The sequence below is a fragment of the Cavia porcellus genome, unplaced genomic scaffold (assembly GCF_034190915.1).
Source record: "Cavia porcellus strain 051 isolate PalLab524CR breed Dunkin Hartley unplaced genomic scaffold, mCavPor4.1 scaffold_17, whole genome shotgun sequence".
Taxonomy (NCBI): Eukaryota; Metazoa; Chordata; class Mammalia; order Rodentia; family Caviidae; genus Cavia; species Cavia porcellus.
The window spans coordinates 60,778,674-60,803,106 of NW_026947500.1; the positions used below are offsets into that span (position 1 = coordinate 60,778,674).

At 46.0% G+C, this 24,433-nt stretch overlaps 1 protein-coding gene and 1 long non-coding RNA gene across 3 annotated transcripts; one reads left to right on the forward strand and one right to left on the reverse strand.

Annotated features, from left to right (window-relative positions):
* Window positions 1–7,741: 7,741 nt before the first annotated feature.
* Window positions 7,742–12,098, reverse strand: LOC134471000 (uncharacterized). Its single transcript, XR_010040301.1, has 3 exons — window positions 11,962–12,098; window positions 10,982–11,217; window positions 7,742–9,554 (listed from the first exon to the last, which is right to left on the reverse strand). It is a non-coding gene; the product is annotated as an uncharacterized LOC134471000 (long non-coding RNA).
* A 3,409-nt stretch (window positions 12,099–15,507) lies between these two features.
* Window positions 15,508–18,639, forward strand: LOC100728416 (CD209 antigen-like protein E). 2 transcript variants are annotated; one of them, XM_063228301.1, is made up of 8 exons: window positions 15,508–15,638; window positions 15,754–15,831; window positions 15,943–16,029; window positions 16,357–16,419; window positions 16,675–16,752; window positions 16,934–17,085; window positions 17,502–17,614; window positions 18,070–18,639. In XM_063228301.1, the coding sequence occupies exons 1-8, from the start codon at window positions 15,590–15,592 to the stop codon at window positions 18,209–18,211; spliced, it is 762 nt and encodes a 253-aa protein (XP_063084371.1). In that variant the 5' UTR covers window positions 15,508–15,589; the 3' UTR covers window positions 18,212–18,639. The 2 variants fall into 2 exon arrangements, with proteins under 2 accessions (XP_063084371.1, XP_063084372.1); XM_063228302.1 differs by lacking the exon at window positions 16,357–16,419.
* Window positions 18,640–24,433: the final 5,794 nt, after the last annotated feature.

A 24,433-nucleotide genomic window follows, 5' to 3' on the forward strand; every position in this document is an offset into this window, starting at 1 on the left:
GCCATTTCCACTTTTAATACGGTGTCCTGGTTTGACTGAACTACAGAAAAACCTTACGTTTTTATAATTCGTCATCACTGCATTCAGATTTCACTCTCCTCTTCCAGTCTTTCAGGAATTATTTCAGGTGTGTGCTTGTTATCGGGTATTTTCTCGTGGTGTGCTCTATCCGGCAGGATGAATGCACAGGGATGGTCCACCGAGGAGCCCTAGAAAGGTACCAAGGATCTCGAGAAGATGCTGGCCTTCATCCAGGGAGGAGGCCACAGGCCCTGACAGGTACATCAGCCGAATTGGTGCTGTGCCTGCCACCATCTTTCCCTCTCCTGCTCTTCCAGGCACTCTGATTTATGAAATCCCTCCCAGGGACTCAGTTCCTCTGAGTCCTGTTCTAACTAAAACTCTAGGGTGGGGGAGAGATTAGCTAAGCTACTGTCAGCTTTGTTTCTCCTGGACACAAACTACCAGCCGCATGGTGGCGCTTTTCCCTTAAGTCAGCCGTTCTCAGCCTCCTCCTGCAGCGCGCTGGCCTTCCAAGCTGGCCCCGCGGGAGTCCTGGAGGCAGCAGTAGAGCGCTGTGCTGGGTCCAGCCGCAGCATCTCTGCCGTGACCCGCTACGGGCGCCTCACCGTGTGACGCTGCGTGAGCTAAGAAGGTTCCACCTTGCTGTCATTATTTTGCGTGTCTGCATTAGACGTTGCATCAGCAAGGGGACCGCGAGCCTCTGAGTCTCTGCCCTGACTTAACTCGCACAGTTCTCTGCTTCTTGCTTGCGTTGTAATCGAGACCCACTCTCCGGCTCCTGTTCAGTCCCATCCTGGCTCCACTAAAAGAAAAACGAATAATGAGAGGAGGAAGGGAAATGAAGAAGAGCGACGCCTGCGCTTTCACTCCCTTCTTTCTATTCAGGTTAACTGCGGTGTTGGCGCGGGACAATAAACACGCAGGCTTGGGGTTGTGGTGTGGGCGCTCGGTCTCTAAAAGGTGCGCAATGATCAGTCTAAGGTTAAGTCACCCAGGCGTCAATCAACACACTTCGTGCTCACTACTCGCTGTCTTGTGAATTATAAGGTTTTATGGCCCAGTTGGAAGACACACAAAGATATAGAATTTCAAAACAACATAATAGGAAGTTAACACGGGCTAATATATTGTATATGGTTATCTTCAAAGTAGTTGTTCAGATTACAAGATATAGGCATAAAAATGATCAAACAAACAATGGAAGCACAAACTGTGCTTTTTGATGAACAGAGATTAGTAGTACCGTTATCCATCACAGATATACAGACATAAAATCCTTCTCCTTCTTCCTTTCCTCCTTCCTCCTACCCCAGTTGTTCTTCCCTTTTGAGTAGTTTGTTTTTCTTTCTGAGACAAGGTCTCACTATGTGGTCAGGTTGGCCTTGGACTCACTGTGTAGCTCAGGCTGGCCTCCAACTTGTGATTCTCCTACCTCAGCCTCCCGAGTGCTGAGATTACAGACATGCACACCCACGGCTGGCTTTTCAGTGTACTTTTAAATTTTTATTTTATTTTATTTTGGGGTACCAGGATTTGAATACAACCTCATCCTTGCTAGGCAGGTTCTGTGCCACTGAGCTAGATCCCTGGTCTTTTGGTGTATACATAAGTGCTTCACTGAATTATTTGATCAAACTCTACCATTGCCTCTTCATTTTTTAGATAAATATGGACATTTTTTGTCATATTTTCCACTAAAATATTATTGTAAAATTTGCTTTCTACATTGTTAAATAGCTGCATTTTACATATTATCACCCCAAACAAATAAGTATATGAGGAACTAGATGTCAATCACCCTAATTTGATCACCTTACAATGTATACAATGGACTAAAACACCACAGCGGGCTCTCTAAATACATACAGCTACATGTGTCACCTAAGACAGAAAAGTTTGTTTAGTTGGATTCTTCTGTCAAAGGATGATCAGTAACCAAGTTTACTAAATGCCATCCAATTGCAGAGGGTCGAGTGGTCCGATGACCCCTCTGTTGCTCAGCAGTAACCCATTTTCAACACCCACAGCACCTGCGGAGCTCAGCTTTAGCCAACCCTAGAGTCCACTAAGGTGGTGTAAATCAGTAGCCATGCAAACCCTGAAGACCAGTCGCACCTTCTGGCTCGTGTTCCTCCCGTGTCCAGCACCTGCAACTTTAGTCCAATCTGCCTGACTCCTTCCCCATCCAAGCTCAACAAATTGCACAAGACTAGAACCTGAGAAAGCAGTGGAACGCCATGAGTAAATGTTCAGCTGAGTAGTCCCTCATGACCTTGCTCTCTGACCATGCAGCTTGTCCTGTGAAACCACTCATTTATCAATGACTGAGTGGCAGCCATCTGATATTCAGCACAGAGGAGACGGTAAAGAAAATGAACCCTGTTCTCATAGATTTGTATTCCAGGAAAGGGAGACACACTTGAGAAAAACAGACACAAACAAACAAAAAACAAACAAATGTCACACAGTGCAGCATTCTACAGAGGAAACCAAGAAGAAAATGAAGGAAATCTAGAAAAGTCAGGAAAGGCATAGAGGGTGGGAAAGGAGGTCAAGGAAGAATTAATTTATATGTACCAGGTTCGAAAACCCAGCATGTATGGGAAATACCAAAGAATCAACAACTGGGATCTCACCTTATTAAAAAAAAAAACTTCTGCAAGTCAAAATAAACCACCCGTGGAGTGAAAAGGCAACTCATAGAGTGGGGAAAAAATCTTAGCCAACTGTCCCTCAGACAAAGGACTTATATCTAGACCATGTGAGGAATTTTTAAAAGTCAGACTCCCCAAATGCAAAACCCAATCTAAAAATGGGCATCTGAGATGAATACACACTTCTCAGGTGAAAAATGCAAATAGGAAATAAATACATGAAAAAGTGTTCAGCATCACTGGTTATTTGCAAGATGCAGATTAAAACCACACTGAGATTTGACCTCATCCCAAAAAGAATGGCTACATCAAGAATCCAACCAATAACAAATGCTGAGGGGCTGTGGGGAAAAAGGAGCCCTTCGCCCCTGATGGTGGGAGTGCAGACTGGTGCAAGCACTCTTGGAAGTCAGTGTGGAGAGTCCTTGAAAAATTAGGATTGGAGGTCCCATTTGACCCAGGTGTTCCCCTTTTGGGTGTCTTCCTGGAAAAATTAAAAACATTACAGCACAGTGATATATGTGCACCTATGTTTACAGCACACAGTTTGTACTAGCTAAATCTTGGAAACAACCCAAATGCCCATCAACTGTGGAACAGTTAAAAAGATTTGGTTTTTCTATACAATGGAATACTACTCAACCATAAAGGAGACAAATTTGAAACTATTAAGGTAAATAGATGCAATTTTTTTTTTTGGTACCAGGGATCAAACTTGTGATCGTGATCAAACTCATGCCTGCCAGGCAAACGCTTATGACGCTGAGTTAATCCCCAGCCCCAATGGATGCAATTTAAGACCATACTTGTAAGTGAAATAAGTCAGATTTACATGTGTAAACATCGTATTGTGTCTCTAGGGTAAGAAGCTGAAAGAGTAAGATCCAAATTGTACGCCAAATATTGTGAAATGGGAAGAAAATGTTCAAAAGGAAAAGGGAACTCGGATGGGGGAGGAAGGAAAGAAGGAAGGGAAAAGGCAAAAATACCAAACAGTTATACGCCTAGCTTTTTTTAATTCATGGAAAAGAAACGTTTGTGCTAATATCAGTTGGAGAATTTTTAATGCCCATATCTTGTGCTCTGATCAACCATGCCCGCCTTCCTGCCTCTCCCTACACGGTCCCCATCCTTGTCAGGCTCCTGGCTGTTGGCGAGCTCTGCTCAGTGCCCAGGGGGATTCACAGTCCAGAGTTGGAGAACCGCTGAAAACGGAAACTCTGTCTGAAGGGTGAACCCTCTGAAAGACGTCCGATCCAGCGATCCAGCTGTGGAGTGAATCCCTCCAGGGGTGAACTGTAGGGAGGGGTTGGACTGATAGCCGGAAGACAAAGTGTTTCTGCTACGGGGATGAGTTTACAAAGATCAGGAAGTGAAAAGGATCATGAACTTTTGGGAGAAGTGAAAGTTATTCATGGAGGCTCTAGACCCTGGAGGGAAAAAGCCATCCCGCAGGCACTCACAGGGCGCTGAAGGCCAGGACGCAGGTTAGTACTCCATGTGGGGAAACACTGAATCCAGGAGAAGCCATCCTGTTTGGATTTCCTGGGTCCTGTTCTGGCCTTGTTGTTTCTACAGATGGGGAAGTCCCCATCTCTTCAGCTGTGCTTAAAGAGCATCTCAACCCAGCAGAGCTGGCTGTAGGCCTTATGCTGCTTCTCGATGGCTTTCTAGGAGTCGATCAACTCAACTCTCGGAGCCTCAGTTAAAGGAGAACACAGAGTTGCCTCATAGGGCTGTTGCAAAAAGGAACATTGTTTGCATCTTTTGGCCCTGGATGGATGCCCCCATGAAAATCTCTCTCCTCACACTGACTTCAATGAACAAGACCACCCCTACTGGACCTCCACTTTCCTAAGTGGAGTCTCCTGTATTCCCTTCAACTGCTCTACCTGGATGGGTCAGCAAAGCTGCATGGACTACTTCTCTACCATGAACACACAAGAAACGCTTGCTTATTTATTTATTCACCAAACATTAATGGATAACCTGCCATAGGCCAGATGTTATTCTTGACAATGAGTTTATAGAAATAGTAGAAATGGACCCAGTCTCCTCCCATTGAGGAACGTGTCCCTGGCTGTTTTTCTGAATGCTGTTACAGTCGTGCATCACTTCATGACAAGCCTAAGAAATGCATCATGAGGGGATTTCATCCACGTGCAGTCACAGAGCGCAGTTATGCAAACCATCTTGGGCCATGACTTTGTCGTGTCACGCGACCATTGTCCTGGATGTGGTCCACCATGGGTCCAGGCGTGACGATGCTGTGCAGCACTGTATTTACAAATGCTACATTTATTTATGAAGACAAGTAGTTTTTATGCTCTTACATTTACATAATGTCTGTGATGCTTTCTTACTGTAATAGCAGAGTTGTGACAGAGACCACACAAACTTACAAGACAAAAAGTATGCATTATTTAGCACCTTTCAGAAAGCACCTACTGATCCTTGGTTTAGAAGGTTATATTCTGTGAGGAATAGATGTAGACAGATAAAATCTAGCCCCCACCCACTCACTTTCCCTTCCCATTTAGGTGAAGCAACACTTTGTCATCCCATTTTCCCCTCAGGCAGGTTTTCATTAGGGGCATAGAGATAAATGAAAGGAATGTGATTCCCTTTGCTTTCAGGTTTCTGATATTTTGATCAGACATGGAAAGATGACAATGTCTGACCTGTCGTGTCATCATAATTTCTGACACAGTTTACTTATAGGTAAAATGGGACACCAGTGTGCTCACAGACTGTTGTGGATTATTGTTACCCTACTGTGCTACATAGGGCCCGAGGGGGGTTCACTGAGATAATCTACAAGAAGTACATAACACAAAAGGAATATTCCAAGAAAGTGGGAAAAATTGCCTCTGTGGATACAGTGCAGGGGATCCTGGAAGACTCTCACCTCCGTGGTGACAACTAGAAAAGGTTGTTATATCACATGTGTTTCAGTATGGTTACTTAAGATATGGAATCAACCGGCATTCATCAGTGGTTGAGTGGATGAAGGAATGTCATATATACACACCACATAATACTGTTCAGACCCAGAAAAGATCACGAGGGAAATCCTATCATTTGCACCAAAGTGCGTGGAACTAGAGCTCATCATAGTAAATGAAATAAGCCTGGCACAAAAAACCAGATACTCTTTGTTCTTATTCATTTGTGGAAACTGAAAATAAAGCTGAGCTCATAGAGGAAGAGAGCGGAACAGTGGTTATCTGAGATGAGGAAGGGTGGGTGAGAGGTTGGATACTGGGCATCAAAATGCAGCTGGACAGGAGACAATTAGTTCTGGATTTCTGCAGCACAGTCAGGTAACCACAATCTGCAACAAACTATGATATATTTCAAAATAGCTAGAAGAGAGGTTCCCAACACACTGACAGGATAAGTGCTCAAGATGAAAACGCTACCTACCTTCAGTTGAACATTATGCATTCCATGTACAAATACACAAACTATGCTGTGTTCGTAACTATATACAAATAATATGTGTCAATTAAATAAGTGTAACAAAAGCAAGGTAACCTCACTGGGCTGAGTTTCCTAGGTAAAATGAGGCTTGATAGGTGATTGAAGAGGGGGGTCAGGGAATAGGCAGATACCAGCACTCAGGATGGTAGACTTACACTATTGGACAGATTTATGGGGCACAGAATATATCAGGCAATTTTGAGGTGATGGAAATGTTAAAAGGATGGTGCTGTGGGAGTCCAGTCCTGGGGAGTAGGGCATCGACATGCAGGGGTGGCCTGTGTGGGATTGCAGAGCCCAAGTAAGTCAAGGACAACCGAATAGGACCTGTCTGCCTGGTGGAGACGCGGCGTCCAAGCAGGGTAAAGAGCACTGCCTAGAGTTGGGGACAGTGGGAGAGAGGACTGATTCTACTTGGAGGGGTGGATGATTTTAACAAATGTCACACAGGTGATGGAAGTCGGACACTGAAGGGAGAAAACCTACTCAGAACCCTGTGGTACTTAAAATGAGATGCTGGTGTTATACAGATAGATACAGAAATCAGTGTGAGGGGCATGCATGCATGCACACATGTAGGTACATGTGTTTTTGTGTGTACAGATACATATGTGCTTATATGTGTGGATATGTGTACATATATGCGTATCTGTGTGCACATATGTGTGTATGTCTGTGTACTGTATTTGTGTGAGTGTTTATATGTATCATGTGTGTGGATATGTGTGCCTGTATGTGTATGGCTATAGATATATGTGCATGTGTGTACACATGTAAATGTGTGTATTGACACATGTATTTATGTGTGTGTATGAATCTGTGTTATGCACATGGGAATGTGTCTGTGTGCATTCACTGTGTGTATGAGTGTATATGCATATGTGTATGGTTATGCATAGATGTGTGTGGATATGGTGTTGTATGTGTTTCCATTTGTGCCCTGGGAGGATCTAGGAGCCACAACACCCCTCTGAAAATATGTATACCTCCCATCTAAGTGGATTCTAAATGCCAGTCACTTGAAAGCAACCAGAGTTCTTTGGGGGAAAAGCTGGTTCCTAGGTATCTGAGTTACTTGTCTCATTGCTGAGACAGAATACCTGACACCCAACGTTAAAGGAGGAAAGGTTTAGTTAGCTCACAGGGTGTGAAGGTTTCAGTTCTAGTTGCCTGGCTCCAAGGCAGGGTGGCATGGGAAAGAGGCATTGCAGAGGAAAAATACTTCATGGCAGGAAGAAGGGAGCAAAGAAGGAAAGGGGCAAAGAAGCAGCAAGTGACACCAACAGCCCTCTTTCTGTCCCTTACATTGTATCCAGAGTGGGCGCCCTTACCCCTAGCATCACACCAGGAATCGATCCCAGCACGACACCATTCAGAATCAGCCGCCTCTGCAATGTCCCACCTATGACCACATGAGACTTTGTCATGGTGTTGTGGTGGTGGTGTGTGTTAGGTCTGAGAAGAGGAGGAAGAGGGGAAGGAAGGAAGGAGGGAATGGAGTAGAGTGGGAAGAGTGGACGGCCGTGAAAGGAGTGGGCAGCGGTGGCTGCAAAGATAAGAAATATAAAATATAAGTAACCTTTATTTGGGGAATGTGGGGAGAGACACCCCCCCGGCCCCCGGGGGGCAGCATCTCCACCCCGGGCCGGAGGTCTCTCTCTGGAACACACACTCACACACACACACTCTAACACGTGGAGTGAGGCCCATAAGTAGCCTCTGTCTGGGGTGGACCCCAAGGGGCATTAGGGATGCACAGGTATTTCATTGGCACACATTTGGTGCCAGAGGCAGGTTCTTAGGGATGGGGGGATAGGGTTACAGGTAAATCTCTAAGGGGCAGGGGAGGCAGGAGCTCCTTAATTTGGCTGAGGCTTCTCCTGGTTAAAGTGTCCGGCCTGGGCCAGCAACTCTTTCATATCCCGTCTTATGATTATTAGGAAAAGGGGCGAAGATTTTTCTCTGTAACTACTTCCTGCTGGCTGAGGGCGCTGTATTGGGGTCTAGGGGAGTCGACGGGATGAAGGTTGATGCCCAGGTAGACGCCAATGTTAGGTGTTTTAGCCAAGACAACTTCATTGGTGAATGCACGTATGTTAGACTGGAAAAAACAAAGAAACAAGATGTTATGAGGAGACATGGCACTGTCATATTTATGAACCCAAGTGAGGTAGAGGGAAAGGTGTCTTTGATTTAGACCTGTTATTCTATCAGGATGATGTTGAGGTGGCAAGGCAGAATTTTGAAAAATTAAACATGGGATTAGGAGGAGTGAAGTTATGAGAGGTGCTTACTCCCCCATATGAAAGCATAAAAGTTAAAAGGTAGGTAGGTAAGGTTTGTCTCTGGTATATATGACATTGGAGTCTGTAGGCAATCCTGTTAGAGAGTCCTGTTATAGAAATGATCATTAATAGAATGTAAGAAATTAAGAATCAAACTGGACAACAAAACATGACAACCTGTGAGTCGTAAGGCAGAGATGAGTATCAAAAGAATGGTTAGATCTAGGGCCTGAGTGATGTGAAACCAGGATAGCAGTTTAAAAGGGAATAAAAGCATTTTAAGATTTAGGACTGGGACCTGTATAAAGATAGGCCCTGTTTGTAACTGGCATAGGTTGACCTTTAATACTCCATGAGACATTGAGGATTTATTAGCCTAAAAACTCAGTAAGAACTCTGTATATGTGGCCTCTTATGTCCACGAATATAGAGAATGTCTCACCTTGAGAGTTTTAATGTGATTTGGATTCTGAGACAGATATCCACCAAGGCGGTTGGCCCCTGTGACCTGTGAGGGTGGCCAGGCCACTCTCTGGTGGCCAGGATAACCCAACAGCCGTGGAATAAGGTCTTTTGGCAGTGACCTGTGAGGGCTACCAGGTAGGATGGCCAGGCCACTCTCTGGTGGCCAGGATAGCCTAAACAGCCCTGGAGTAAGGTCTCAAAGAATGCCAGGATGGGGGATTTTGTCTGATGTCTTCTGATGAATTTGAGTGAGGCCCATGGTGGGGGGGCAGGTAGCTTCACCTTGTGTAGATTTGTACACTCAGAATTGTAAGTGTTATTTAAAATATGAACAACCATAGCAAGATCTCTGTGGAGCTTGAAGGTCAAGTTTTGCCTTGTTGTTTGAGATCTGGACTATAGTAAAAGTTATCTGTAGAATTAAGTAAGTATGTAGGAGCTTAATATTGGCATTTAAGATTATAAGGCAGGCAGGTTGGTAAAATTATCAGGTGACCAGTAATAGTGAATAAATGGTAGAAAAATTGTAAGAAAAAAAATAGCCTCTCTTGAGTGGAACTGAATTATAAAAAAAGTTTGGGCGGGGCTGCGAGACTTTGGAAATGCGCAGTGTTTAAGGCAGCTTGAGACGCTGAGATAGCACCTGTAGGAAGAGAACAGAGTTGTGCCTGGCGCGGGATGAGCATCACCACACAGCAGGCGCGTGGGGGGGGGGGGCCCTAACATGGAACATGCAGAGTGGGCGGGGCGAACGCCAGGACACGGTAGGCGGGGCAGGCTGAGGTCCCACCCAGACGCTTACTATGATGTGCTAAGCGGTGCAGGGAAATGACGTATTTTCGCTGCAACCGCGTAAGGGGGTGGGGCTTGGAGGCCCGTAGTAGTGGCCAGAAGTGACGCCTGGCGTCACGGACGGATGGCAGCTACAGCTCGAGTCCAGCGCCCCGGAGGGGCGGGGCAGTGGCCGCGGTGGCGGGGGCAGCGGCTGAGCGGTCAGGGGCACAGCCGCTGCGCGCAGGGCCGCACGCGGGGCGGGGCAAGGGCGGCGCTGTGGCGGCGGGAGACGCACAGGTGAAGCCAAGCGGGCTCTGCTCTGAAGGCTCACGGGCGTGCTAGGCCCCCGGGTGTGCTGTGAAAGCGGCAGCTCCCGGGCGGTGATGGCGGGCAGGGGGGGGCACGGCGTGGGCTGGGGGGGGCACGGCCGGGGACACGGCGGCAGGCGCGGGGCACTCGGGCCAGGGTGGCAGCCCGGTCAGGGACGTGGGCCGCTGCGCGTGGGGCAGTGGCGTGGATAGTCTCGCGGGCATCCGCCAGAGGTGGAAATGATCAGCTGGAATGAGCCGGTGCAGCACGGAACGGGCTGGGCAAGAAGCTGAAACTGGGGCTCACAGAATTGGAATGCAATGTGAGAGCGAAAACAAAAAAAGCTGTTTAAAATCTAGAGCAGTTTTATGTGAATTTCTTATTGTCTGGTCTCATTTTAATCTCAGCGGCAACGGTGGTGGCGGGGGTGGGTTGGCGCGCATGGGAAACAAAGGGAGCTATAACGCGGTGGGAGGGGGAAGGGAAAGGAGCCGGGCGCGGGCGGGCCAGGCCGGGTCCGTACGCGATTATGGGAAGGGCCAGGCTCGCAGCTAGATTTGTCGCGCCGCCCCCCCCACAACCGCCGGGCCGCCGGTGGCCCTGCCACTGATGCCGCGCTGCCGCCGGAGCGGGAACGTGGGAACAAAGGGCATGCAGGACAGGGAGAGAGGGGGGAGGGAGCACGCACTGGGAAACAAAGAGCCTGGTTTAGTGGCTGTTACATATTTAAGTGCAGGGAGAGGGAGGGATCCTGGAGTAGACAAAGGGACAGGGAAGCTGGCGGGAAAGGTAAAAAGCTTTAAAGTGAGGGTTTTTTTAGTGTGGGCTCACATCAGCTTGCCTAGAGAGCCCCCAAAAGCTCTGGAAAAAATGTGAGGGCCTAGGTATGAGCTGTCTAAAAGACGCGAAAGGGTCATGACCCCATGCAAAGAGGGGAGAAAATCCATGTGAGCCTGGCCCAGTGGCTATCTCTGTGGAGTTACTCACCTGGTGGATGTTGATTGGGAAGCAGCAGTCGAACTTAGGATTTGTGAGTGTAGAAGTGAAGAATCTTGAACAGCAGGGGACCAAAAAACTGGGAAAATCACAGGAGTCTCTCACCTGCTGTCGAGTCACAGGCACCATCTGTTAGGTCTGAGAAGGGGGAGGGAAAGGGAGGAAGGAAGGGGAAGGAATGGAGAAGGAAGGGAGTGGAAAGAGTGGAGTGGAGTGGGCGGCGGTGGCTGCAAAGATAAGAAATATAATATATAAGTAACCTTTATTTCGGGAATGTGGGGAGAGACCCCCCGCGGCCCCCGGGGCACAGCATCTCCACCCCGGGCCGGAGGTCTCTCTCTGGAACACACACACACACACACTCTAACACGTGGAGTGAGGCCCATAAGTAGCCTCTGTCTGGGATGGACCCCAAGGGGCATTAGGGATGCACAGGTATTTCATTGGCACACATTTGGCGCCAGAGGCAGGTTCTTAGGGATGGGGGTATAGGGTTACAGGTAAATCTCTAAGGGGCGGGGGAGGCAGGAGCTCCTTAATTTGGCTGAGGCTTCTCCTGGTTAAAGTGTCCGATCTGGGCCAGCAACTCTTTCAGTGTGCACCTACATACAAGCCACAACATAGGATGAAGCTAGCAAAGCCTGCAAGGTCTAGCTGGGCCAGAGAGGAATTAAATGCTAATCAGCAAAAAACTGATAGACATGGGTCAAAAGAATCCACTGCCAAAATCAAAGACAATTTAAGCATCAAGAGAAAAAATGAAAGAGAAATGTCAGCAAGATGGCAAAGTAAAACTTCCCTTTCTACAAAAAGGAACAAAAAAACCTGGCATGATTTGACAAAAATCAACATTTTTTTCAGAACTCTGGAAATTAACCAAAAGTTTACAGCAATCAGAAGTGCTATATTTAGTTAAAGAAATTCACACAAAGAAAAAAAAAACCAGCAAGCTCTGGAGAATTTTAACTCACCCCTATCCTATTCTCTGTTTTTTCAGTTCAGAAGTCAAAATAGCAGCCCAGAAGTGTTGCCTGTTTTCTCTAATATGTGGGATGTAAGGAGAAAATAAGATAGCAAGAAAGCAGAGGGGAGAACATCAGACAAAAAGAGAGGAAAAGGGAAGGGGCGGGGAGAACAACCAGGGGACAGCGAGGATCCAAATGTGTTGTGCGCATGTGTGAAAGTGCGAAACCCAGAGCAGAAGTAAAGAGCAAAAGAGCAGCGGTAGGAAGGAGGGAGAGAGGTCGTTCTCAAAGGGGAAGTGGGCCAAGCGATGGGGGGGAGGGCGGGACAGGATGAGGGACGGAACACAGGAGGCAGCCTGTACTCTGGGCACGCACCAACTCCACACAAGGAATGTAAACATTATGTACCACACATGCGTCCTCATAAACCACAAGAAAGTGGCACCGTGGAACCCCACATTTGAAAAATTAAATGGAAATTATAGCAGTCCAGGACTGGGGTCACGGCTTCACGGCAGAACAGTGACCTAACATGCACGAGCCCTGGGTTGCGGCGTAGCACCCCAAACGTAAAAATAGATGTCCAGATTCTTGAAATAGAAAGGGAAACAGAGCTGCCACTCATTCAAAGCTTTATTCCCCGCAAGGAGCCGTTATTGGCTGTGTGTGGTTTCCTGGGACTTCTGTTCTGAAACGCTGGTCTTTACTTCACCACCTGTGGCCCTACCCAATGCTGAAGGACTGTCCCTGAGGTCACTGTCAAATGACTCAATGCTGCAGCTCCCTGAAGTGATGGACAAAAGTTGGGACCAATGACAGCCCAACCAAAAATATATTTTACAAATTTATTGACACAAATTAATTGGACATATTAACTGGATGTAGGGTGATATTTTGACACATGCATACAGCACATATCAAATTCAATCTCTTTTTCCACCCATTTAAGTTTCTAGAAATCACCATTTTACTTTGAAGTGTTTGTTTTCTTACTTCTCACGTAAGAGAAAGAAGATATTTGTCCTTGTGTGTCTGGTTCATTGCACTTCACATAATGCCTTCCATTTTCACCCATTTTGCTGCAAATAACACAGGATTTTATTCTTTACTGCTTAATAATATTCCGCTGTGCATATACACCACGTTTTCTTTATCCATTCATCTGTTGATGGGCACTTAAGCTGGCCCCATATCTTAGCTATTCTCCAAGTCATGATAAACATGGATATGCAGGAATCCCTTTGGCATACTGATTTCATTTCCTAACCAACAAACAACAGGAAATAATGAGATCCCCTTAAGAGCTTTGAAAAGTTCTGACAAATTCTTGGGAATCACAGGTATCCATGATTAGGAAAGAGCAGGTAGAGCCCTAAGCACTCATCTCTGGCTGGCCTTGAGACTCTGTGTTAGCAGGAAGAGAAGGCTAAAGCAAAGCTGCAAACGCCCTGGCTGGGTTGATAAAGAGAATGTGGTCTTTACATACACTGAAGTACTACCTGCCACAAAGAAAGACAAACCTGAGTCACTTGTAGGAAAACAGATGCACACTGAGACCATAATGCTAAATGAAATAAATCAGACACACCAACTTAAATTGCAAAATGTTTCTTTTATATAATAAACTCATGTATAAATAAGGAACAAAGAAATGGGAATTATTAAAAGAGACAATAAAAATACTGAAGTTGAAAACTACACTAACCGAATTAAACACTGTTGCAGAATCCAAGAGATCAGTGAAACCAGTGGGGCAAAATTTACTGGGTTTTAGGCATGCACTGACTCAGTATGACCTTCTGATGTCCAAAATGGGCAAGCACCAGAATAAAGGAAAGGCTCTAGTTTTACACATTTGGCTGCAGGGCAGGGAGTCTTTAGAAACCGGATCCAGGGAGTGAATGAGAGTACAGAAGACAGAGCAATTAATAAGTCAGCCTCCAAAGAAGGCAGGGCCTTATGAATCCTGCAGGAACAAAACGGCATGCACTTTGTTTACAGGGCAGAGTTGCCAAGTTCATCTATTCTGGAACAAGAAGTTATGGCTACAGGGGTAGAGGGGACGAGTTTGAGGGGTATTGTTCTACAAGGCCTGCTTCAGTACAGCACTGTCTCATCGTAGATGTGAGCAGGTAGATTAGACTCAGATCAGAACAGAGGTCAATTGAAACTGTCCAGTCTGAAGGACAGGAAGAAAAACAATGAAGAAAAATAAGCAGAGCCTCATAGACTGGTGTGAGCCCATCGAGAATGCCAACAACCCACAGAGTTAGTTGGAGGGAGAAGAGGTAGAGGAAGGGGTAGAAAGAGAACTGAAGCAATGACTAAACATGAAAAATGTACATCTTCACATGCAGAGCTCAGACGACTCCACACAGGAGCCACTGAGCGAGATTCACACCTGGAGACATCATGGTAAAAAGCAAAGACCAAGAGAGAATCCTGAAAGCAGCAGGGGGAGCCTCTCTCTGTGGACAGAGGGCTCCCAAACATAAAAAGTGGATTTCCTCTTAGACACAAGCTCATGAGAAGACAGTAGGACAGTACCACTAAAATGCTGCAAAAACACTGTCAATCAAGAACTCTGGGTTCAGCAAAGCCACAACGCTCTTGAAAGGAATAAAGAACTAACACATCTATAGCGTGAATGAATTTTGAAGGCATGCTCCTCAGGGAAAGAGACCTTGGAGAGCTTTCTTGAGCATGCAAGAGTGCAGCAAGGAAAAGCCACCTGCACAGTGGGGAATGAGCTCCCAAAGCCACAAAATCTGCTGGCACCTCAACCTAGGACTTCCCAACGTCCAGGACTTGGAGAAAGATCTGTCATTTATAAGCCATTCCATCTATGAGAGCCTGGGATGACAGCCCAGATGGATTGACAGAAGGGTGGACCCTCTCAGCCAACACACGGGGACACTTGGCTCCGGCCGTGACTTGGATGTGCCATGGGTCTGTGTTCAGACACTGTGCAGAAGCTGCCACTGTTGTCATGGCCAAGCATGGTTATTGAGCCGCCTCACCTAGGGTGAGTGCGCTGTGGGGTTCTTCATGTCTGCAGATGAACAGCGCCCCCCAGCTGGAAGCCTGAGGGTAAGTAGGACTTCCTCTCCTGCGAGGAGGAGGGGAGCCTCAGTGACCCTCTGGTCACCTGGGACAGCCAGGCAAAACTGGCTGTGGGCACCTGCAGGTCAGAAGCCAGTCTGTTCTCAGGGATAAGTAGGGAGCAGTATCCTGGGGGCCATTGGGAACAATGTCTGAATCTTTAGGGCTGTCACTTGAGGATGTGACAGGAGTAGGTGATCGTACTCATTGCCAGTGCACTGTGCTAACCTCATGGTGAACCCAAGACAGGCTCAAAGTCCCCACACTCGGTGTGAGTTGCAATAGTGCCCTTGGACCCAGAGTTCACAGCAAGCACATGCCCCACCCTGAAACCCTTCTCCAGCTGTGTCCGGCCTTCACTGATCCTTTCTACCCCTTTTTTGGGTGGAGTTGGTATCCCCATCTTGTTCCTTGTTCTTCTTCCTGAGTCAGGGAAGAATGGCCCGGGGAGGGAGGTGGTTCCTTCAGAGGGCAAAGCAGGAGCTTATAAAAGCCACAGTCCAGGCTGGAGGCCCAGAAGAGGAGAAGAGAGATGCAGGAGATGGCGGGAGAGTGTGAGCCTAAAGTGTCGAGCGGCCCTGGTAAGGCTGGGCACTCTCTGGGTGCTGCTGGGGAGGGCAGGGCCCATCCAGGTCTCCATGCTGGGGCTGGGGAGGCAGCTGAGCATCCACAGTTGACTGTGTTCTGCTTATTCAGAGAAGGATACTTTCAGAGGACAGAGATTCACCCAGAAAGACCCTGAGGTGTCCACTCACCGGCCAGTGAGCTTTCCAGGTACCATGTGTATGGCTTGCGGTTGGGGTTGCAGAGGGTCTTGTCCAGCATGGCAGAGAGGGCCCAGGTCTGTCCCCAAGCCCCACTTCTGCCTGTCCCCTGGCCCTGCAGTGCTCCGAGCCCGATGGCTTCTGTTGCTGCTGCTCATCCTCTCCCTGGCCATCTGCTTCATGCTTTTGGTGACCACGCTGGTTCAAGGTGAGTCAAGAGAGGGGACTGGCCCCTGGACACCTGCCTGTGTCCTTTGACACCTCTCCTCTGCTTTGGGCATGGAGTTCTAGGGCTCGCACTCAGGGCCTCAGTTTGGGATGATCTTTGCCCTGATCCCAAGCCCAGCAGGCTTGATTCTGCTGAGACGCACATTCCTTCTTGAGTGACCGGAAAGGTCCTTGTCCTCTCTGGGTTTGTGACTCCATCTGTGAAATGAACTCATCCTCCTGCCCAGTGGGGCTCAGGACCTGGATATCTTGGAGCTGATCATGGCACAGGGTCTTCCATACAGAGAGTGTCTGTTTTCTCTTACAGTTTCCAGGATCCCCAAGTTCCCCCAGGTAGAGGCTCAGGACCATGAGGAGAACCTCAGATTGGGTGAGGCCCTGGGCACAATCCCAGGTCCTGCCTGGGAAGGGCCTTTGAGGCTGTGCGATGAGGACTATCCATGGGTGGTGGGGTGCAGCAGGAGGAGGGTGGGTGCTGGCAATGCTGGGTAAGTCTGAGTGGGTTTCCATGTTCCATCCTGCAAAATGCTCTCTCAGGTCACTGTGAGATTCAGAGCTAATATGGAGGTCTTCTCTGCCCCCCACATACCATAAGGGCTTTATGATTGAAACCCTTATCTTCTAGCTGCAGCTTCTCAGGGCCCAGTACACTCAAGTCTGCAGCAGATTCACCAGCAGCTGAGCCAGATCAATGCCTCCCTGGGTAAGGGTCTGATGCTTGGATTGGGAAGGAGTGGGGGTATTAGGAGAGGCTGTGACCCACCCTCTGTGGCCTCCAGCTTCTTAAGGTCTGAACTAACACTTGACCAAGGGGCCCCATCCCTGGGATTCCAACGCTGTTGGCAGAGGCAGAGCTCTGTCCTGATCACAGCCCTGCTCCCCAGCTCGCCTGTGCCGTCCATGTCCCTGGAACTGGGAGCCCTTCCAGGGAAGCTGCTACCTCTTCTCCAGGACACTGGGCAGCTGGGACTCTTCTGTCTCCTCTTGCCAGGCCATGGGGGCCCACCTGGTGATCATCAACAGCGTTGCAGAGCAGGTGAGCTGTGCAAGGGTCCACCTGGGGATGGAACAAGTCTAAGAAAGGTGTTTGCCTCCTTTCTCTGTGGTCCAGGTATGCAGCTAGCATTGGCTTGGAGGAGACACAGCCAGGAAGCTTCCTGGAGGGGGGACTCATCTTGAGCTTAGGGAAAGCTCAGGAGGGGGGAGCGCATATGAGAGTTGTATTTTGACCGGAAGAATTCAGTGCACCTGAGAGATCCCCCCAGCACAATCCCTCCCTTGGCGCAGCTGTGAACCGAGGCACAAGTAAACACTTTTGCTTGTGTGTATGAGCAGTAGTGCACATGTCCACAGCAGGCATGCACTTGTTAGTGCCTGGGGGCTCCTGATAGGGCACCATGGGGACACCGGCAGCCAGGGACAGGTGGCACTGAAAGGTCTTCTCTCACCCAGAGATTCCTGAGCTACTGGGATATCAGGAAAAATTATCTCACGTGGATCGGCCTCAGTGACCAGAACAAAGAGGGCTCCTGGAACTGGGTGGACAATACCCCACTGCAGCTCAGGTGAGGCTTCTCTAGGGACAGTGCCCAGAATGGGGTGAGCAGGGGAAAGACCACACCAATCTCAGCCCAGGTTATCAGCAATAGACCGTGGAACTTCCCAAACACAGACTCCACCCTCCCCAGGGGGCTTCTGATCTCCCAGCCCTAACAGCTATCCCCAGAATTCACATTTTAATGTGTGGTGCTGACTCTCATGGTGGTGAAGTCTGAATGCACGTTTTTGCACAATGTCCTGAATTTCTGAGCACTGTTTGGCTGACACATAGACGTTCACCAACAAAGCCCAGGGACCACTCATCCGAGGGTGGGTTAATGGCCTTTCATAAGTCATGGCTCATCTCATGACTCTCTCTCCCTCCCTCTCCCTCCCTCTCTCTCCCTCCCTCTTCCTCCCTCTCTCTCCCTCCCTCTCTCTCCCTCCCTCTCCTTCCCTCTTTCTCTGCTGGTGTCTACAGCTTCTGGAAAGATGGAGAACCCCACAACAATGGCAACGAGGGCTGCGTGCAACTGGCCGAGAACACCTGGAGTGACAATAGATGTACTGCACAGAACTTCTGGATCTGTGAAAAGCCCTTGACTCCTTGCCCTGGTCTCTGAGGGTCTCTGCTGCCTCTGCCCCCTGAGGCCAGCAGCCTCTGCTCACTCTTCCCCATCCCCAATGCCCTTCTGAACTCCCACTGGTCTTGCAGGGAGGTCTTTGAGACTCTGAAACCTCTCTCCTCAGACCCCTTCCTTCGTGGAGCACAACTTATCCCTCTTCCCACATTGGGTGGCCTCAGTCCCTCTGCACATTCACTGGGACACCATGTGTCTGCCGTGGTCTCTGTCCCCTACTCCAATGGGTGCGATGAAACAGTGAAATGAAAGGGAAATTCACTCATGGGATGACATATTTTATTCTAGCCATCTTGTTTCCTTGCTACTGTTTTAACCACTATGCCTTTGTAATACATCTGCTACTCACTAGTATATTGTTCTCTTTTAACATCTTTTGTTCTGCTAATACATATTTTATGTTCCCAGAACTGGTTTGATCAGTGTGTTTGATAATCTACTACCCCTTCTCTCCATTTGTCTTCTCTCTCTCATGCATTAATTCATGAAACATTTATTCATTCAGACTCCTTAAAAGGTCCTTCAGTAAAGTTTTATGACTGTCTTCATATACAAAAACAGTATTCCTTGTAGGTGTGCATATGGGTTTTGGGGGCCTCCAGTAACAAATTACTGCGAACTTGGTGGATACAACAGAAACACAGTATTTTACTGTCGTGGTCCCTGATGCCTCTTACATCTCGCTCACTCTCAGAAGGCAACACTGGGAAGTGGGCAGGGAGCGAGCAGGCTCTGGAGTCCTCACCAGGCTGCACAGTGTCACAAAAGACCCTCCAGGAGACATCACAGGGGCCACACCTCCTGCCCTGCGCCTCATGCACCTGCCTTCCTGCCTCTCCCTACGTGGTCCATGCTCTTGTCAGGCTCTGAGGGTTTAGGGAGTGGCTAAGCCAGCTGGAGACAAGGCAAGCCCTGAGTGAGAAGCCAACCATGGTCCCCTGAGTCAAAACTAAAAGTCCAAACTGGTGGTTCATACCATACTTGTACTCTGGAAGGCCAAAACAGGAAGATCAAAAGTTAAAGCCCAAACTGGATGTGGTGGCTCACGCCCATAATCCCAGCACTCAGGAAGCTGAGGTAGGAGGATCCTTGTGAGTTCAAGACTAGCCTGTGCCACCAAGTGAGCTCAAGGCCAGCCTGAACTGCATAAAGAGACCCTTTCTCAGAAAAATTAAGTTAAAGCTGAAATTTAGCCAGGTTGTCCCAAATTACTTTTTTGAGAAAAGGGATTAGGGGTACAGCTCAGTATGAAATCTGCTGAGTTCAATCCCTAGTGAACAATACAGACCACGAACTGATGGGAGGTGGGAGACACCAAAGTTGTCCTAGCAAACAAAACCATCAGGGCCTGGTGCCTTTTTAATTAAATATTTCTCTTTTGTCCTTTTCATCCTTTCCATGATTCTTGGCCTTTCTAGACTTCTTTAATCTTCTTGGTTATTTTCTGGGTAGCTTGTATCACTGTGATATATTTTTGTTTGTTTGTTTGTTTTCCAAGTGAGTCTCCCTTTGCCGGACTATAGACTATGTGATAGCAGAGTCCTTTTCATTATTAAGATCTCTCCTGTATTGTCAAATGGTAGATGTTCAATTAGTCACCTGTAAAAGTGTGATTTCGTGGAATAAGTAGAGTGGTCAGAAAGTGGATCCCTTGGAACTTCTCAAGCCAACACTGACGTAGTATGTGCAGTGGCTCTGTTAGGTCCCAATCGTGTAAAACCTGTTGAGATTGGGTGGAGGAAGGGGTCAGGACACACTTGGACAGGTGTGTAGGCAAGGGAGGGGTCTCTAGACTCCAGGACTGATGTGGCTGGTGACTGACACTCCCATGGTGTGCTCCAGGGTTGATCAGTGGTGGGTCTGAGGAGCATGTTCCAAGTCCAAGAAGATCACCACACAGTAACCTGGAGCTGTCTGATCACTGGACCCTCCACAATTAGACTCACTTAGCACACTTTATGATTGACCATCCTTTGACTGAATAATTTAACTTTTCAATTTTATTTTTACATTTTCAATTGACAAACATACTTGGAAATATTTATGGGGTACACTGTGGTGTTTTGCTGTATTTTACATGCTGTAAAATGATCAAATCAGTCTGATTAACATCCATCACTTCACGTATTTAGGGGGAAGAATATTTTAAATGCATTCTTTTTTGTGTTTTAATTTCATTTTGTTTCTACTTTAAAGAGAAAAAAATTAAAACAAAATTTCACAACAAGATAATAGGAGGGTAACAATGGTTAATACATTGAGTATTGTTATCTTTAAATTAGTTGCTCAAAGTACAATATATTAGCATTTAGTTGTCCAAACAATATTAGCATAAAACTTTCTTTTTCAGTGAACTAAGAAACATTAGTAGTATAACTAGCCTATCTAATATTTATATTTTATATATATTTTTTTCCTTTCCTGATTTTCTCCATTCCTCCATCCCAGTTTCTCTTTCCTTTTGAAGTTTCTTCCCATTTTACAGTATCTATTGTACATTTTGGATCTTATTTAGTCTTTCAGCTTTACACTACAGTGACAGTACGATGTTCATATATGCGTATCTTCTTGTTTTGTTTTGAGACAGGGTCTCATATGTAGCACAGGCTGGCCTCAAACACATGATGAACCTCTTGCCTGAGCCTGCCAAGTGCCGAGATTGTAGGAGTGTGCCATCATGCCTAGCAGTGCATTCTTCTAGCATTTGAAAGAATCAACATTACAAATAAATAGTAAATTGCAAAATTTGCCCAGGAGGAAAAAAATCCATAGTCATCTAGAAATGAATACATATTGGCAGAATTTGAATACATAATCTGTTGAAGCCTTCAATTATAAACTGCATAGCTTACAAAAAAGAAATGTCCCTGAGGAAGATAATTTAATTGCCAGGAATGATGGCACATACCTATAATCTCAGAACTCTGGGAGGCTGAGGCAGGAGGACTGCAAGATTACATCCAGCCTGGGCACCTTAGTAATGTAGCAAGACCCTATTGTAAAACAAAGGAGCAGATTAATTAATTAACTAATTAATTAACTGAATTCATTGAAATAAAAGTTATAAAAGAAAAAAGGAAACAATTTAACTGCATTAAAAATATAATAATCTTTTTTTTATTTTAAAGAGATTAAGACAAAACAGGACAGAACAAAGCAGATCACAACAGAACAATGTAAGCAACACAGCACTTCACCACAAGACAACTAGATATTAATAGTAGCTACCATAATGTCTCTTTTTTTGAAATAATTGAGCATAATTTCACATACAATAGTATCAAACACAACAAAATAGTATAGCACTATTCAAGAGAATGAAAGTATTAGAGGGCATTCAGAACCAAATAACAGAAAATGAACCATGACTACTATATTATCTTCTTTTCCATAAAAAATTTGTTTATATCATCACACATATGAAAAGCCAACAATACACAACATGATAGAACCAATGGAAACAGAAGAACTAAATTATGGTATGACTTCAAAACAAAATGATATTAAATCATCAGTGGCTGCCATAGTATCTTGTTTTCTTCAAAATAGCTGTTCATATCATCACACATAATAAAATCAAACAAAACAGAATAAAACCATTCCAACTAATTAATGAAAACATTATAAGGCTTTAAAGCAATGTAATGGGGAATCATGATTACCATAAACTCTTATGTACTCTTACCATTTCTTACACTAGAGAGACTATGTGGTATTTATACATGTGAATTTGATTTATTTAGCTTATGACTATGGTCTCAACTTACATTCATTTATTTATAAATATCTCAATGTGATCATTCTTTGTAGGAGAGTAGTACTCCATTGTATAAAAATACCACAACTGTTTTATCCATTCCTCAGTTGATGGACACTTAGGTTGTTTCCAAGATCTGGTGATTACAAAGTGTGCTGCTATAAACATGGGTGCACATATATCACTGTGGTATGATGCTTTCAGTTCTTCTGGGAATATGCCTAGAAGTGGAATAGCTAGGTCAAATGGAATCCCAATCCCAGCTTTTTGAGAATCTCCAGACTGACCTCCACAATGGTTGCACCAGTCTACATTCCCACCAACAGTGTAAGAGAGTTCCTTTTTCCCCACAGCCTCTCCAGCATTTGTTGTTGGTGGTTTTCTTGATCCTGGCCATTCTTTCAGGGTGAAATGAAATCTCAGTGTGGTTTTAATTTGCATTTCTCTAATGAGTAATGATGGTGAACATTTTTTCACATATTTATTTGCCATTTGTATTTCTTCATCTGAGAACTATGTATTCATCTCAGATGCCCATTTTTTTATTGGGTCTTTGAATTTTGGGAGTCTGATTTTTAAAAATTCTTTAGATGTTTTAGATATAAGTTCTTTGTATGAGGGACAGTTCACTATGAATTTTTCCCAGTTTGTGGGTTTTCTTTTTACTATGCTGGAGATTTCTTTCAATATGCAGAAACTCTTTAATAAGATGTGATCCCAGTTACTGATTCTGGGAAGTATTTCCCACGTGGTTTGTTTCCTGTTCATAAATTCTCTATCTATGCCTATATCTTCAAGGTTTTTACCTACTCTGTCTTCCAACAAATTTAGTGATTCTGTTTTAATATTTAGATCTTTGATCCACTTAGATTTTAATTTAGTATATGGTGATTGGCATGGGTCTAGTTTTAGTTTTTGACATATACAGAGCCAGTTTTTCCAGCACCATTTGTTAAACAGACTGTCATTCTTCCAGTGAACATGTTTGACCCCTTTATCAAAGATAAGGTGGTTGAGTGTGTTTGTAATTGTGGTTGTATCTTCTAATCTATTCCATTGATTTTCATATCCGTTTTGATTCCAGTACCCTGTGGATTTTATTACAGTATATAACTTCAGGTCAGGATTGTGATGCCTCCTGCCTTGCCTTTGCTGCTTAGAATTGCCTTTGCAATTCTAGGTCTCTTCCGGTTCCAGATAAATTTTAGGAGTGGTTTCTCTAGATCTATGAGGTATGTTAACGGTATTTTCACTGAGATAACATTGAATCTGTATAACAGTTGTGGGAGAATGGCCATTTTCACAGTATTTATTCTTCCTATCTATGAACAAGGAATGTGTTTCCATTTTTTGAGATCCTCTTCAATTTCTTTTTCAGGGTATTATAATTTCCCCTACATAGACCTTTTACATCTTTCATGAGATTAATTCCTAAGTATTTCAGGTTTTTGGATGCTAGTGGGAAGGGTGTGACTTCTCTTATTTTTCTCTCAGTGATTTTGTTGTTCATGTATAGCAATTATTGATTTTTGAGACTGATTTTATATCCAGCTACATTGCTGAATTTACTATATCTAAGAGTGATCCATCACGTGGATCGGTCCGTGGGCCTCGCCTGGAGAAGGGACGGGGATGGAGGGCTGGGCAAGAGAAAAGAGAGATGGAGACAAGGCGGGATTCCATTCAAGTCTCGTTTATTCTTAAAATGGCTACAACTTATATAGGCTGGAGGAGGGCCAATGGGACAGGAAAAGGGCACGGAGTGTTATCTGATAGGTCATTGTCACATCCGGATATATGACATAAGCAGGAGAGGATTATGGGTAATGTAGGCAGACATGAGGATCATGGGAAATGTAGGCTGACACACATAAAATGCCCTCAGGTGGGAGGGGCAGGGCAGCGGCACCCATTCTGAGCTGCTCCCTACATCTCCTCCCTTATTATTATATATTTTTTAGGAGTATGGCAGGCCCTGGGGGGACAGCACCTGTCTTGGGTCAAGGACTCCTCATATGAACCCAATTAAGTCTTACCCGTCGTGGGCCTGTAGGACAGCTGTTGGTCCTGGGCCTGTCTTAGGTGGCCGATGGCGCAACATATGTGTCCTAGTTGCCCGTCTCTGGCTGCCTTTCCAGTGCCTCAGGGCATTTGGCCACAGTATCATGTGGGCCATCAGTGGGTGTTCTTTCCCGTTAAGTTTGTTGTTCTGCCATTTCCAACCAGTGGTAATGTACCTGAATGGGCTTTGCCATAAATGTGTCAATCCTGTTATTAACGTTATAATGAGTGTCATGATCCTCTGAAAAATACAAGGGCCTACAGTAAGGAGTACCAATAAAGCAGCTAGGAGTCCCAAGAGGGGGGCAATGTAAGGGAAAAGACCCCCCCACAGGTGGAGGAGAAGGTGGTTTCTCTGAGGCGCTCTTTTCCCTCTCTCTATGAGG